Below are 18,383 nucleotides of genomic sequence, written 5' to 3' on the forward strand. Positions count from 1 at the left end.
CAATTAAATTTTGAATAATTATGTATATTTTTTCAAAACAGTTCATTTCCAACCATCAAAACAGCTATTTGATAAAAAGAGGCCACTTAAAACATGCAATGAAATAAATATGAAGATTCCTGATTATTAACATTATGTTACAATTACATGGTTAATTTAGTTAACTGGCTTTTTAAGAGCATCAATACCAAGGAAAAACAAAGGACATTCAAGGTTTAAAGAGACTTAAAATATCAGTGATACTGCTATCACCTATATATATATACATATATATTTATATCTTAAGTCTCTGAGATGCCAGGCTAGAGTCACTAGAGAATACAGAGTATCTAGCTTGAACAAATTCATAGATTCAGTAAGAGCTCCAATAAAATGGTAATTGCTACAGAACTGTATGAAGCAGGTTTCTTAACAGCAAACTACTGACATCTGGAGCTGGATAGTTCTTCATTGTGCGGAACTGTCCCATGCTTCGTGGGAAGATAAGTAGCACACTTGGTCTGCACCCTGTAATAGATGCATGCAATAAACTGCAATTGTGAAAACCAAAAATGTCTCCAGGCACTGCTAAATACCCCCTGGGGGGCAAGACCCCCTTCAGTTGTCAACCAATACTCTCAAGAAACAGGTGTCAATCTTGGTTTCGTGGTAAAACACTTGGTGAGCTTTTAAAACTCCCAATGTCCAGCTGCACCCCACAAAAATTAAATCAGAATATCTGGAGGGAGGGGGTAGGAAACAGACTTGTTTTGAAAGCTCCCCAGGTAATTCCAATTCTTAGCTGAAGTTGAGATCAACTACATTAAAGTGACAATTTTATCTATATAATACTCTCTCCACTGCAGGGTAACTACGAACTCTGACAGAGTACAGGTGCATTAGAGTCCTGAGCAGACTCTATGCTGAGTGTGGAGCCCATACAGGGCTCAATCTCTCAACTCTCAGATCATGACCTGAGCTGAGACCAAGAGTCAGATACTTAACTGACTGAGCTGCTCAGGCACCCCATCCTAACACATTTTTTAACCAAGTATTTTGAAATTCAACAGTATTGCTGCTTATGGTCAAGAAGAAGGGGGGGTTCTCTGGTGGTGAGGGAGGGGTGCTGGAGGTAAAGTAAATTAGGAATATATTTCCAAAGATATGCAGGGATGTTGTTTCTTGATAATAATTTCTTTCCATCAGGTGTGAGAGAAATGCATACAAACATGCAACTAATAAAGTTAATTTAAGGTTCTTCCGCATACATTTATAATGCTTTTACTATATTATCTCATCAAATTCATGGGCTTGAATTATTAAAGAACTTAATGATCTCAGCCTATAAAAGTTTAGTGAAGAGAGAATGCAGTGAGCTACAGAATAAACAGGAGGTGAGGAAGAGAACTCTACTGTAGGACCCAAGCCTGTTAACAGAATTGTCTCACAGATCTAGAAGTTACTCTGCCTTAGGCTGTCAGGATATTCATTTAACTGTTTAAGTTGTCTACAAGGTTACTATGGGGAGTTAAAATCAGTCTGGAAGACAAGTCTGAAAGACAAGAAAACTTGAGATAGTTATATAATCACATGCTGTGTTGTACTTCCAAATGCCAAAATAAAGAAGGATTCTGTCTAAATATGATGGACAGATCATATGCTTAAAAAAAAAAAAAAGACAAAAAGAAAGGAAAGTTAGTGTAAGGAGAAAATACCCCCCTCTCCCCTATTCCTCAAGGCACAGAGTAACAGCAGCCAGAAATAAATTCCTCAGGCAGGATAACAATACTTTGGAGAAATTTTAAAGGAGTGGGTAGAAGTCAGAGACAGCAAAGGTGAAGTGGAAATCTAAAGCCAGTTTGGGTGGCAGTGGGGAGGGGAAGAGGGAATACATTGAGTGTGTAGATGTGTTTAAAGTCTACCAAAAAAAGAGTCCATCTTCCCCTTCCCAAGGGGGTCCAGGGTCCAGAACTGCTACCAGCAGCCAGTGTGTGCTTCCCAAACAGAACTCTAGAGGGAACTTTCCGAAGAACTGAATGATCCCTGGAGAACATACAGACATCTAGAAATCTCTCAATATAAAGCTTGATCACCTAAAAGTCAAGCCCAACAGCAGATAAGCTCTGGCTATATATGGAACTTAACCTGCCATTTAAAAATATGAACAGATAGGGGTGGCTGGGTGGCTCAGCGGGTGAAAGCCTCTGCCTTCAGCTCAGGTCATGATCCCGGGGTCCTGGGATTGAGCCCTGCATCGGGCTCTCTGCTCAGTGGGGAGCCAGCTTTCTCCCTCTCTCTCTGCCTGACTCTCTGCCTATTTGTGATCTCTCTCTCTGTCAAATAAATAAATAAAATCTTTAAAAAAAAAATACGAACAGAAAACAAAGAACCCACCAGACACACTGAAGAAAATCTCCAACACGAAAATTAAAAAAAAAACCCCAAACTTCCAATAACAAAAAAAACACAGAAGACGCAGAGATAATACAGGAAAGATAAAAAAAATTCACATCTCTATGTACCGAGTAACTTTTATCTAAATTAAAAATGCACAAATCCTTAGTAATTTCACATATTCAAATTTCTCACTGATATACCATATTTATTCATAACAGCATTGTTAGTATTACCAAAAGGCTAGAAACAACCTAGATGTTCATCAATTGTGGTCTACACGCATAATTCATAGGACAGAATAAGATGCAGCCATTCATGATTAATAATTATGATTATGTAATTATAATTATTTAGGTATAATTCATGCTCTGTTATGGAAAGATCTCAGGATCTGTTGCCGGGTAAGTGCAAAGCACAAAACCAGGTAAATAGTATGCCACCGTTTTTGTTAAAAAATGGGAAACTAAAGTATCTAATAGTACTTACTTGTATACTATTACAAAATATTGCTGGAATGATACAAAAGAAACTAATTAGAATTGTTGCCTATGGGGACAGAAAATGGGTGGCTGAAAGGCAAAGGTGAAATGCAATTTCTTCCTTATATATCTATATCTTTTGACTTACAATCACATGAATATAGTAACTACTCAAAAATTAAATTAAAATAGATAAAACTACAGGGGCATATGGGTGGTTGTCAGGTAAGCATCTGACTCTTAATTTCAGCTCAGGTCATGATCTCAGGGTCATCACACTGAGCCTGGAGATGGGCTCCAAGCTGGGGGTGGAGCTAGCTTAAGATTCTCTTTCTTCCTCTGCACCCCTCCCCCAACCACTGTGCGCACAAACACGCTCTCTCTCTCAAAAAAAGATAAAACTATAGCTTTTGATCCAACAATTTCCCTTCTAAGTAGTCCATACTTCAGTGTTACTTTTATACAAGTACAACAATATATAATTCAAGGTTGCGGAGTACAGTATTATTTCAATCATAGAATGTGTTTGTAAATAAAGAGCCTAAAAAACACACACCATGGAATATTTATGAAATACTGTGCAGCAGTTAAAAAAAAAAGAAAAGAAAAGAAAGAAAGAAGGAAAAGAATGCAATAACTCTCTATATATACAGGCAAAAAAAGCTACCTAGGACATATTGCTGTAGTGATAAAAGTCAGGCCTATATGTATGGTATAGTTTAATTTGAGTTAAAAAAAATAAAATTTAGGAATAACTGACATTACGTCTATGTATCGAAATATAGAAAGATGGGGCACCTAAATGGCTCCATTGCATCAGACTTGGTTTCAGCTCAGGTCATGTCATGGGATCAAGCCCCACAAGGGGCTCTGTGCTTGGAGGGAGTTTTCTTGAGGATTTTTTCCCCTCTGCTCTTCTCCCCACTCACAAGCACATGTATGCCCACTCTCTGAGTAAATACAGAAAAATAAAGCTATTGGGAATGTTATAATCTCAGGGGGATGTGGGATGAAGAAGAGTAAAGAATGATTTTTTATTTGATGCTATACTTTTAGACTTGCAGTTTGTTATAATGAGCATACATCTGTATATGATTATAGAATTAATAACAAATTAATTAATTTGAGTGTCTTATACAAGCTGTTAATATCCAGGACATAAAAAGAACTCCTACATTAAATTAAAGAACTCAGTGACATTAAAAACAACCTAATAAAAAAAAAATGGGCAATGGGCTTGAATATATCTCTCCAAGTGCGTACAAATGGCCAACAAGCACAAAACATACTCAATACAACCTCACACCCATCAAAGCGTCACTATAAAAAACCTAGAAAATAACAAGTGTTGACAAGGATGTGAAGAATCTTGTGCACTGCTGGTAAGGATATATAATGGTGTAGCCATTATGAAAAACAGTATGGTAACTCCTCAAAAAATTAAAAACAGATGATCCATCAATTACATTTCTGAGCATAAAACCCAAATGATCCATCAATTACATTTCTGGGCATACACCCCAAATAACTGAAAGAATATTGTGAAAATATATTTGCACATCCACATGCATAGCAGCATTATTCACAATAGCCAAAAGGAAGCAACTTAAGTACCCATGAATGGAAGAATGGGTAAACAGAATGTGGCATATACACACAATGGAATATTCTGACACGTTATAATGAATGAACCTTGAGAACATTGTGCCGAGAGAAATAAGCGAGTCACAGAAGGGCAAATACTGCATGATTCCCTTTAGATAAGTGATTCCTAAAGTAGTCAAATTCATGAGATAGATAGCATGGTGGTTTCCTGGGGCAGGGGAAATGAGAACAGGTAGAGTTTCAGTTCTATGCATAGAAAAGAGTTCTGTCGATGAGTGGCGGTGTGGTAACACAACAATACAAATGCACCTAACACTACTGAACTAACTACACACTTAAAAATGGTTAAGATGGCAAGTTTTATACATTTTACCACAAATTTAAAAAAGTAACAGAAAACATTGTGGTTTTATTATAAGCAAGGCTTAGTGTAAGGTTTAAAAAGTAACTTGCCTATTTGGGAAGAGGAAACAAACATTATATTTAAATGGCAATTTAAATAGAAAAACAGCAGAATATGACAGAATGATTAACTTTAAATAAGTATCACAAATCAATGATTTTCAATCTTTTTCTTCCTTCCTTCCTTAATGCATCTGAATTTTAAGTCATTTATTTTTCCTATCAGCCACAGTAGCTCATTTTACTTTATTTATTTTTTTAGATTAGCACCTTCACAGTAGCTTATTTTATTTTACATTAGCATCTCCACAGTAGCTCATTTTAGAAGGCAACAAATAAAACCAGGCTAAGGCTTATAGGTGGTAGAGTAGGGATTCAGAAGGAGCCTGGGTTCCCTGCTAGTATCACAGAGCTGCTAAAAGGAAAACTGAATTCTTTCTTCTTAAAACTACTGTTCAGGGCCTCCCGGATGGCTCAGTCATTAAGCATCTGCCTTCGGCTCAGGTCAAGATCCCAGGGTTCTGGGATCGAGCCCCGCATCAGGTTCCCTGATCAGTGGGAAGCCTGCTTCTCCCTCTCCTACTCCCCCTACTTGTATTCACTCTTTCTCTGTGTCAAATAAAGAAATAAAATCTTAAAAAAAAAAAAAAAAGAAAGAAAGAAACTACTGTTCATTGAATGTTCTGTTATATACAAATGAATTTAATCTTTACTGGGTAAGACTAAAAAATATATATATATATTTGTTTACTCCCCCCTCCCCCCACTTCTACTTCTTCGTTCTCCATCCCTTAGAAAACCCATCTGTACTCACACCTATAAACCTTTTAGAGCATTGCAATCAGGCTTCATTCCTCAGTATAGTATGTAGACTGCTCTGGCAATAGATCCCAGCGGCTTATTAACTCACATATAACATGGCTCTTTTTCTTGTCTTCCTTTTACTTTAGCTCTCTGAGGCACTGGAGACTGGACTAAACTCCTTAAAATCTCTCTTATCTGATTATAACATGCTTTCTTATTTGTGTTTTAAATTCTTACCCATTTTTGGAGAGCTCATGTTCTTCTGCCTAACCCCTAAATACCAGTTTTCTCCCTGTCCTTATCATTTCTTATTTTCTGAGATACTATTCTATTGTTTAAATTTTCAATAACTCTCCAAGACCTACACATGGAAATAAGTCTAATTTTCTTGGCCTGGTCTCTGAACTCTGACTATAAGCTATCATGCATTTAATAATACACCTTCCACTTAGAATGTCTTTCTGAATCCCTAGTCTGCTTGGTAAACTTAGTTTTTACGATTTTACACAACACCTCTTGTGTGATGCTGGCCCTTACTCTATCAGGTTGATTTGGAAACTCTGTTCTTTTTATTTAGTGATCTGTTTCTCCTATTTGAGAGTAGGGACTATGTATACATGATTAATGCATATACATATACATGTATACATGTACACATAAATTAATGCACTCAAATAAATTTACTTTAAAATCATTTATTTTAATTTGTTGATCGCACTAAAGCACTACTAATTTCTTCAATGATCTCTTTGTCCTTGGGAGCGGTAATGCTTAAGTCTTAATTGCCTTAGTTTAAAGAAAAGTACTAAATATCTCCCAACTGCCATTAATCATGCTGGGGCAGATAAAAAAAGTTAAGGTAGTAAGAGTAGTGACAAACTGATAACTAAAGATTCAAAAATATATAATGACTGGGCTCATAGTCATATATGGGTGGGAGTACTGGAAAAGACTCTGATTTTAAATTAGGAGACTTGTTTTGTATTTCCAGTTATGACTACAATGTATTTAGTACGGTGAGTGTGATTTGGAAAAGTGAGTCAACCTTTCTACAACTGTGTCATATAAGAGAACCAGTTCCTTCCGATATAATATCACTTTTTTGTGGCTCTATTCTGCTACTCCTCTATTATTTATACTTTTTTTCACTAAAGAGTTAAGAAGTTAACTGAGGAATCTGTGAAAGTACAATTGGTCAGAAACAGAGAATGTGAGGAAAAGCAAATGATTTAACTATCCCCTTGAAAGTCAAGTCACAGAAACACAGAGAAAAGAGAAACTGGGATAAAAACTTGTAAGAAATAGACCATACCAAGCAAGTGTGGAAAAAAACAATCTTACCTGAAAAGTAATAATTTAAACATTAGACAAAGTACTTAGGATAACAACTCAGACACTGTTAGAATAAATTTCAACGGTAGAAATCTTAAACCAATTTTTATCTTAAGACATATTTAATATCCATATTTAACTGTCAAATATGAACAAAAAGTAATGTTGAAAAAATTTATCTCTTTTATGCTTTAGCTTATTTCTAACCAGTTAGAAATCTTTAAAATATAATTGCGGCATGGCAAATGCTGCTCCAAAAATTTTAATTTTAAAAAGATCATCTGGAAAAAGTTTCTAAATGTCATACGGATTAGTGCAAAAAGAGCCAGCCTTGAAGTAACAAAACCTAGGTTCAAATCTGCCTAGTTATTTCATTTCTTTGAGTAACCCGTAAAGGGAGGGATGGATGGTATTTGTTTCCACTTATTTTATACAGATGCTATAACATTAAACAATATATTATACACTTAATAAATTTACAAATTATGCATACATGCTTAGATTTAACATAGATTTAAGATAGGTGTAAAACATTTATGTATCATTTAACTTATGAAGTATTCACTATCTTAACACCTTTTTTTTTTTTTAAAGATTTTATTTATTTGTCAGAGAGAGAGAGCACAAGCAGAGGGAGAGGCAGGCAGAAGGATAAGCAGGGTCTCCACTGAGCAAGGAGCCTGATGCGGGGCTCTCGATTCCAGGACATGAGCTCAGCCCAAGGCAGATGCTTAACCAACTGAGCCACCCAGGTACCCCATCTTAACACTCTTAAAACAAGTATTTGTAGGATCTGTTTCTGTCTTCAAGGTTGTCCTAAAAGTTTCATTTACATTAGTTAACAGAACAGAAACCACAAACTTAGCTGGTAAGCACCAAAGTAACATACATATAAAATTAATGTTTATACACAAAATGGCTATATAAAATTAATGTTTATACACAAAATGGCTATATAAAATTATTTATACACAAAATGTCTATATAAAATTTATATTATACACAAAATGGCTATATAAAAAAATTAACACAATCAGATTAATTAAAATATTAGAGAGAGTTTTTTAAAAGGGATTTAGAGAGAACATTTGTGTACCAGAAAACACTGCAGCCAAAGTTGTGAAGTTTACAAATCTGAGAGTTTTTGCTTCTACCCAGAATGAAAGCAAAAAGATTTTCAGGAGTACTAAAACAGGCCATGTATTATTTAGTAAGAAATCCGTTTAAGATTAATGCTTATGTTCTTTCCGAGGCAACAGGAAAGAGCAGCAGCAGCTACTACTATCCCTATGGCTAAGTGTTTCTAACAATACAGACTTTCTAGATTGGTTCATTCTATCAGCTTCTTCTATTGCTCAGATTTCAAGACCAGAAACAACTTTAGAAACGTAATATAAAACAGCTTACATAAAATGACACAAATGGCTTGAAAAAAAAAAAAAGATGGGCAAATATATATATATGACAGATACCCAGAATGGGTCAAAAATATTCATATCATAGGAGAATTTAACACAAAATACACTTAATATGACACGGGATCATTTTTTGTTGACAAAACGCCAAAACTATAACAAAGATAAAAATCATGAACCTTTTCTTCTATCAAACAGCCCAGAAATCTATAAAACAAAACCCATTAAAAATATTAAGAGGAAAAAAAAAATTAAGAGGAACTGTAAGAAATGTCACTTTTGTAAGAGATTAACATACTACTCATCTTCAACTGATTAAACAGAAAAAAAGGATTTCACAGAATTTGTAGGATTTGAAAAATACAAAAAAGTGGATTTAGCACATATCAATATACTTGAATACACAGTGATATAAAAAGAATGTCCAGAAGTACTTATAGAAACTGATAATTCGTTACGCTGAAAGTAGACCTCAACAAATATAAAAAATTCAGAAATTGAATGACTTTCACTCTTTGGTCACAATATAATGAAGCCACAAATTAATAAAGTGCAAAACAAAAGAAAATGAAAGAACTCTATTAAGCACATGAAAAGTTAAAAAAAAAAAACCACCAAACTTCTATTTTGGGTCAAAGAAGAAATTAGAGCTATAAAAATCACACTATAGAACATAATGGTAATTTAACAAATCATATCCATACCTAAGGGATACAGCCAAAACCATAATCAGAGGCAAACTCATAGATATAAATGTTCATATCTTAAATATGAAAAGAATGAAAACAAAGAATTCCATTTAAAGAGTAAGAAAAAATCCCAAGGAAATCAAGAGAAGGAAAAGAAAGGCACCTAATAAGTAAGAAAAAGGACAAAAAATCCACCCAAAACCAAAACCAAAACCCACTGACATATCTTAACTTCATTTTTTCTGGGAAAAAAAAAACCAAAAAAAAAAACAAACCAAAACCCCCAAAACAAACCAAACCAAACCAAAACAAAAAAACAATAGAAATAAACTACAACTAAGTATAATTTGAAAAAAAAAAGGGAAAATTCAAATGTTTAAAAACTAGAAACACAAAAATAGATATAAGAGATACAGAAGATAACTCAATTTAGGAGAGAATAATATATGTAATGCTATGCTGATACATTTGAAAATGTGACTGAATTCAAGGAAAAACAAATTACTAAATTTGACTAATGAAGTAAAAACCTAACCAGAAAAAACCCACAAAAAATTGTCAAAGAATTACCTCCAACAAAGGCTCCAGGCCTAGATGGTTTTATAGTTGAGTTCTTTAAAACTTTCAAGAACAAATAAGTCCCATGCTATATAAACTGTTCCAGAGCACAGAAATTTAGGGAAAGAGTTCCAATTCATTTACGAAGCTGGCCTAACCCTGATATCAAAACCTGACAAAGATAGCACAAAAAAAGAAAATTACAGACCAAAATATTCACTCATAAATATAGATGCAAAGATCCTAAATAATATACTTGAAAACAGAGATCAACAGCACACTAAAAGGTTACACATCTTGATATGAAGAGAACATTCATTCTAGAACTAAAAGAAGGGTTTATATGTTAGGTAATATCTTTATATATCACATCAATAGGTCAAAGAAAAAAGCACTTCATAATAATCTCAATAAATGCCCAAACGCATCTGATAAATTTCAATATCCATTTCTTACAAAATAGCAAATAAAGTCCTGATAAACTATAAATGATACATCCTTAACATCAAAGAACTGTAAGAGAAAATGATGCCTATCATTGTTATTATTTAAAATCAGAAGGAAAACCCATTACATGTAATAAAATAAAGAGAATGAAGAACACATACAGAATAAACTTTACTTGAGTCAAAAGTAACAACTGAAAAATTCAGTAAATATAAAATGTACAACATAAATAGAAGTCTACAGATATCCTATAAATCTAAACAAATCAACAGTAAAGCAATAGAAAAAATATTTTTAATATAAATAATACTATAAAAATTACCAAGGAATAAAACTTAATCAGAAAAACAAGTGGACTTAATTGAAGGGAAAAAACTGAAAAGGGCACGAGAAAGATGTAAATTAAGAAACATACTTCTAGCTCTGAAATTAATTTTTCTAATATAAGATTTCGCATTTAATGTATTTTGAATCAAAATTCCTTTGAGGTTTCCTTTTTTAAAGTTAGAAAAGTGATCCCAAACTTGATATGAAAAACATTAACTGGTCTGAAAATAAAACCAAGGAAATTTTTAAAAAGAGGGATAGGATAGTAAGAGGAGACTGGTCCTACCAGTTTTTTAAATAGTTAATAGTTAAAATATAAAAAATGATATGGTACTGGAATAAGAACAGAAAATATCAAAGAAAAAAACCGAGGCCAAAAAGGGCTTTAGTAAGTTCAAAGTTATATTACAGATTACTGTACTAAAGAGAAAAAAATCATTCAATAAATGAGGCTGGAATAATTAGTTAATAATATTCAGGAAAAAAATGAAATTAGTGCCTATCTAATGGCATTCACCAAAATAAATACCAGATGGACTAATGGATTATACATGAAAAGTGAAATAAGAGATATCTTTTAAAAAATCTAGGAAAAATACATGGGTATTCAGCTGCTAGTGGCATGGGGAAGTTCTAAGCATAACAGCAATGCTACAAGCTGTAAAGAAAGTGGCTAAATCAGACTACTTATAAAGAGATTTTAAAAAAAAGAGAGTAACTAAAACAATAAACAGTAATCTTGAAAAAAATTTACATTTTAATAGTTAATATCTTTAATATATAAAGGTCCATAAGCCAGCAATCTCAATTTTGATAACATATACTGAATTATATCATCAAGAATGTTCACTGCAGTGTTATTTGCCACTGTTCCCCCTTCAAGTATTGTGTAAACCAGTGGGGCCAAATTTAGTTAAACAATAACAAGAACATATACACAAGAAGAAGGTATTAGAAAAAAATAAAAAGAAAAAAACCAAAGTGGTTATTTTTAGATAGTAAGATTTACTGGTACCAGTTTTTTTTTTTTAAATACATTTATAACTCTTCCCCAAAACTGTAATGATGAATACATACTACTTTCATTATTCAAAAATAATATAAACACATTAATGATCATTTTCATAAACATGAGATTATCAGAATTCAAAAGTTTCAACAAATATAAAAGTTCAGGATCATGTGTAAATTAAGCTGTTTTTGCATGCTGAAAGCCCCTTAAAGCTTTCTGTTCCTATTAGTACTTAATTTAGCATGAAAATAGAGTTAAAAGAAGTCAGTCAGTGCTGTCTTAGATTATACCTTCATTTTTTCTCTCAAAGGGATTTTGATTTTAATGACTGTAAAAGGGATTAATTTCACAAAAAAATACATCTGAACATCACTGCAATAAATTATACAAGGGTCTATATACAATAGAATCGTTTAAAATAAAGGTATATTTAATAACATTTTTTTCAGTGAATATTTAAAATAGAATCAATTTAAGACTGGTCATTCTATGTTAAGGTTTTTTTGCAGGAAACCTCATTAAGGTACTCCAAATAGGAAGATGATTAATTAGTCTAAAAGGCCATTAGGGAAGGACAAAATTTCTCTAAAAATATTTTCAGAGAAAAATGCTATTTTTTGATTAACTGAAGTCTCTTCTGTGATTTAAAACTCTTGTACTTAAAAAAAAAATGTAGTTATACTACATTTTGCTTTCTTTGGACAATACACTTAAAATAATTTAAAAACTTTTAACGAGTTATTTCCTGATATGTTGATCTTGCCTGTCTATAGTCCTCCCACATTTTTCATCTCTCAAGTTTTTTAAACCCACATGGAAAATTATGGTTTAGGCAATGGATAATCAAATGAAAGAATGATTTGAATCCGGAGCGCCCACGGGCTATGAGGATGTGGCCCCACAAATATACTTTCTTCTCAGCCCATGTCATGCTAATACATGTTACTGTGCTATATCTCTTATCCCAGTTGTATTATTTATAGTATGTATACTAACTGTATGTATACTAATTCGTATTTTGAGCAGATTATTTATTCAGCCTAAGGAGAAGTCATAGCCAACTTTATTTCTAAATACTTGACCAACCTTTTCTACCCAAGCAGTATGCTATCACTCAAATTTAACAAGTGTGCCTTCTCACCCATTATGAAACACTCACGGAACCTGAGTTCTAGCCCTATATTGGCCCCTAACTAGTTTTGTGACACTGGGAGAGTCACCTAACTACCCTGGGTTTCAGTGTTTTCATCTATACAATGGGGACAAGAATACACTAGAAGACTTAAGTCTCAAAACACTGAAATTTTATTATCAATGTCAGGGATCAGAGTCCATTCTAATTGCTCTTAATATTAAATTAGTGTCTAGTACGTGGAAACCCTGTAGGGAATACAACAGAAAATAAAGTATATTCTTAGTGAAATGGTTTTTGAACTAAAATACCCAGACTGAGGTATAGTACTTTATAGTATTCTAAAGAGGCATAATCATTACCACAGTTCTTTCACATTCCATAAACAGAACATTTCTTTCCCAGTCACATTATTATAAAAAATTTCCCTAAACTACTACTTCCCCTTTCAACTCTAGTCAAGGTCCCTTTCTTTTATCTGTGCTGTTCTCCACTACCACTGCAACTTAATTACTCAAAATTGAAGCTCCCACTGCTTTCACACAACGATGAAATGCTTTATTTCTTTTTTGTTTAGGAAAAACCTGTAACTTTTCAGAATGAAAAGAATTATGAGGGTCTTTGGGAATCTCAGAAAATGATTTAATAGAAAAATAGAACAATTCTTTGTCAAAGGCAGGAAACCTTTAGGAACATAAGGACTGCTTTAATGGGCCAGAATCACAGTTCCACAAAGACAGGGTACGGTCTCTAATGACAATGCAAAAAAGGGTTCTACCGTGGAAAGATGTCATTTCAAAAAAATATATGAATACTTCAAGTTCTCTGATTAATTCATTATGAAAATGTCATATATTATTTTATCCATTTTTGCCTTTTGGGAAACTAGCAAGACATCTCTGGATAACTGGTTCCTCAACATTTCCTACTTCAGACAACTTTTAGAGAATTTTAAAGCTATAAGAAACCTCATACTTCTTCAATTGCCTCACTTTATAGATAATGCATCTGACAAAAAGAATTGTTAAAACAACTGTCTAGGTCACAACTTTAATGACAGAATCTATTCTGTTGATACTCAGTCCAGAGTTTCTTCAACACATCACATGTTTACTGATATTAACACCCTTTTAATTAATATTTGCTTCTTTGTAGTTTTATAGGGTTATCTGTTTTAATTAGTTAGGTTTAGTGAAAAATTAATACTTAGTATAAATACAAACATATTTTTCATGAACGAGAGGAGCTGTCTCTTATTCATTATATCCTCAGCACTTATACAGGGTCTGGCACGAGCAGATATTCAGCAGATTGTTATAAGTTAAGAGAATGAACCTTATTATAGACTTGGGTCACACGCATTCTTAGCTTTAATTTTCTTAAAGAGAAAAAAATCTAAAGCTCTTCAGTTTCACGTTGTTCCCTTGATCATTTCAGACATTTGTCTCTCGACTTTCTCTAGCTCCATTATGTTCCTTAAAGTGAGGGAATCAATTTTGAATGAAGGTAGAGGTTTTCTTTCTAGATACCAAAATCTCAGTAAGTGTAAGATCTTACAAGTGTATGATCTCAGCATGATCTTACACTGGTTAACAATAGCATTTATCTGACACTTTTCTTTCAAACTGTATAAATACAACACATGAATGCTTGCTGGTTTGACACTTAAATACTCTTAAAATGTTGGTTTTATTTACTCTGCCAGAATAAATTCTGTCAAAAATGTTAAACAAAACTAGACTTAGCAACCATTACATTGTCTTTATCCAGAAGGCCCATTAGTCTCTTTATTTTTGTTTCCTGTATTTAAATAAATTATCTGTACAAATGACATTATTTGAATGTCTAATATGTACAAGCCACTGAACTCCCTCATTCATGAATAAGTATTTCACAATATTCTAGAAACTTAGTTTTTTTTTTTTTTTTTTGGTTGGTATAGAGAAGCATTAGAAAAGTTTTGGACATATGAAAAAGGAAGTAGGAAGTCTAAATAAAAAACATGTTTTAGTTTTCCCTTACACACTGACTTATTTATTGCCTTCCACTATTCTTCTAACTCCAGACATACCCTTCCTTTCATCCTTAAGAACTCTATAAGATCCCTTTCATTCATCAATCCTATATCATCATCATTCTACCCTCAAACATCCCTCCTATCATCCAAAGAGAAATCCTTTTACTCAGTAATTTGTCCTTGACGATATATGCTACCAGAGAAGCTTAGAGATGGAAAGAACCTTAGAAATCTCTAAGTCAAAATCCAACATACCACTGTGATATTCACTAATGATAAAACAAATTATTATGGCCAATTATAGTACTTAAATGGTTTAACACATCAGCATGCTTAATGTATGCACATGATACTTACTTATACTCATCATAGACTTCCTGTTTGGGCAATGAAGTTTCAGGATGTTCTTCTAGCGTATTTCGAATCCAGGAAAAGGCATGCATTTGCTGTGCCCGACTAGATGACACGGCATTCTGATCACTGATTATAAAACAAAAACATGTTTTAGCTGATCCAGACAGCAACTGATTGATAATTTTTGAGCCAGGCCTATAAGTTCCATTAAAGAACTGTGTGTAAACACACTATAAATGACCAAACCAAACTCAAACCGTACAGCAGATGCCCAGTTATGTATATGCAAATTGCCCACCTGTGGTTGTGAGCCGTTTTCTACAGCTAGTGACTGACTGAAGTTATTGCTCTGCTCCATCCCTCCCGATGGTCTCTATAGAGGCACAGGTGATGGAGCACTGACAATGTAAGGTATTCGTTTTGGTGAAAATGACCTCAAAGTGGTTATTTGTTCACTTACTTGCCTGTTCATTTGCCTAAATTTGCCAAATCATCAAAGTTTTAAAGAAAGCTATAGAAAAAATACCTTCTATTTGCTTAGTATTTTCAAGTAACTACCTTTGAGCCCTCCACGCTCCAGAATGCAATTCACACCAGACATGTTTTGAGAGGACAAACTTCCTCCTACGGTCAGTCCTTCTTATAACGTCCTGCAACAGTCCTTCCCCAGACCAATACTTCTACTAAACATCCTAAGTTTTTACTATATGGCAGAGTCATTTATAAACTAAATCCATAAAATGGACACCCAAGATAACATAAGGGAAGATCCTCTATTGATTCTGACATTCATCCCAGCTAACTAGAACAATAACTTATTTAATTCCAAAGAAGATAGTGAGCAAGTTTCTGGAAAAAAAAATGATTAAAATGGTTATAAAATTTGGTTTGAGGGAGAAGGGGTAAAAGCAACAGAATTTTCCTGCCGTTTCTTTTTATACACAATTTTAAAGTAACAGAATTTTAAGTATAACTTACATGAATGAAATGAACTTTGAGAAACTTAGAAGAATAATGAAACTTTTAATAGCATGCATGAGCTAACATCTTTATTTTCTACATGAAATTATTAAATATTTTGAGTAATGAAAATACAGCAATATTCTCAAACACACTTAAAGTATCTTATATTTACAATAAATTCATGTTCCATATATGCAATTTAACTTTTTCTTTTTGATATTCTGTCAACTGTTCACCTAGCAGTACTACAAAAACAAAACTCCTGTAGCTTCATTGCTTATAATATGCATTATTTATTTTTTGCTTTTCTGCCTAATTTTTACAATCCTTCACACTGCATAAATATATTGATCTGTTTAAAAAACAACCCAAATTACATTTCATAGCATTTACCCAGATGTAAAAATGAATCAGCAAAAACTATAAGTAAACACTTAACCAAATATGATCAAAGACTAAAAGATCTACTATTTTGCCATTCTGTTTTCTGATGATTTTAGGAATAGCACACAACAATAACAACCATGACACACACCCCACACACCATAGGGATGTCCTATTAACACTATAATTAAAGCAAAAGCAAGAAGAGATATACCTTTTCTCTCCATTGCTGAGACCAGAAGGCAGCTGAAGGTAGAGGTAGAGTTTCTCTAGGTCTGTAAAATTCTCAACTTCTTTCTAGTTACAAAAGATGAAAAGGAAAACATTTTTAAAACCTTGTTTATCCCTCAACAAAATTTACTAACACCCATGTACTGTTGATAGGAATGTAAATTGGTGCAGCAATTGTGGAATACACTGTGGAAGTTTCTCTAAAAAGAGAAATACCATATGACCTAGTAATTCCATTGAGTATTTACCCAAAGAAAATGAAACCATAAATTCAAAAAGATATATGCATCCCTATGGTTACTGCAGCATTATTTACAATAGCCGAGGTATGGAAGCGACCTAAGTGTCCAGTGATAGATGAACAGATAAAAAAGATGTGGTATAGATATACAATGGACTATTACTCAGCTGTAAATAATAATGAGATTTTGCTATTTGCAACAACATGGATGGACTTAGAGGGTATTATGCTAAGTGAAATAAGTCAGTCAGAGAAAGACAAATACCATGTGATCTCACTCCTATGTGGAATCTAAAAAATCAAACAAACAAAAAGAGTAGGAACAGACCTGTAAGTACAGAGAACAAACCGGTGCGTGCTAGAAGGGAGAGGATGGGCAAATGGGTGAAGGGGAGCAGTAGATACAGGCTTCCAGTAATGGAATGAGTAAGTCATAAGGATGAAAGATACAGCATAGAGAATATAGTCAATGGTATTATAATAGCATTGTATGGCGACAAACGGTAGCTACACTTGTCAGCATAGCATAATGTATAGAAACTTGTTGAATCACTATCATACACTTGAAACTAATGCAACATTGTGTGTCAACTATACTTCAATAAAAAATAATAATTAAAAAATACTGACTGTGTATATTTAAACCAGATGGAATGAATCACCTGCCAAAGAAAAAATTTAGGTTTTTTTCTCATCAGTAAAGTAATAGTTAAGTTGTTTGATAAATTTATTGCACATAAAAAGTTACTAAGAGAAAATGGTAATTTCCTTTTTTTCTTTTAAAAAAGATTTTATTTATGTATTTGACAGACAGAGATTACAAGTAGGCAGAGAGGCAGGCAGAGAGGCAGGCAGAGAGAGAGGAAGGGAAGCAGGCTCCCTGCTGGGCAGAGATGCGGGGCTGGGCTCGATCTTAGGACCCTGGGATCATGACCCAAGCCGAAGGCAGAGGCTTTAACTCATTGAGCCACCCAGGCACCCCTGGTACTTTCCTTTTAATTCTTATACTCTAGATACAAATAAAATCAATGTTTAGACAAAAAATTTCTCAGTTTTAATCACATTTAAAGAAGGAGTACTGCACAGGATTACAGGAAAAGTTCTAGACTAGAAGTTAAAAGAATATTCATTAGTTAGTCTTAGCTTAACCATTTAACAACTATGAAGATTTGGTGCTCTGTCAAATTTTCCTTACAAATGCAAAATGGGTGAGATGACTTCTATGATCCTTTTCTAATTCTCAAAAACCTAGAACACATGACTGATGATGCTACTGACACATGGAGATAGAACTGAGGTGTAAAAATACTGAAGTACTACCAACAACCCTTTCCACACAATGCAGATGTGATTATTCACAGAGCTGCAGCAGGAGCTGCTATTTGGAGGACCTATTTGTAAGACTCTCTATAGCTTTTCTGCAACTATATCCTTTAGTCTCTAAACCTATCCTTTAAAATAATTTCTGCTATACTGAGGACTGTATATAGCTTTCTTTCCCAGCTCTGTTTGCAACAAAGTAGCTTTAAATGTGCCACAAACCCCTGTTACAGTAAAAATATCATAGTGAAATTCTGGTAGCCTAATTCAAGCGAAACTTCATTGCAACTGAAAA

At 33.6% G+C, this 18,383-nt stretch overlaps 1 protein-coding gene across 1 annotated transcript in view; it reads right to left on the bottom strand.

Moving 5' to 3' along the window:
- RFX7 (regulatory factor X7) overlaps positions 1-18,383 on the bottom strand; it is a 135,593-nt gene that overhangs the window by 33,259 nt on the left and 83,951 nt on the right. The window contains exons 3-4 of the mRNA XM_080808777.1: positions 16,511-16,593; positions 14,953-15,075 (exon numbers count right to left, since the gene is read on the bottom strand). Coding sequence (XP_080664903.1) covers positions 14,953-15,075; positions 16,511-16,593 — 206 coding nt within the window. The remainder of the gene's footprint in view (positions 1-14,952; positions 15,076-16,510; positions 16,594-18,383) is intronic.

Source organism: Martes martes, assembly GCF_963455335.1.
Source record: "Martes martes genome assembly, chromosome: 7".
Classification (NCBI taxonomy): domain Eukaryota; kingdom Metazoa; phylum Chordata; class Mammalia; order Carnivora; family Mustelidae; genus Martes; species Martes martes.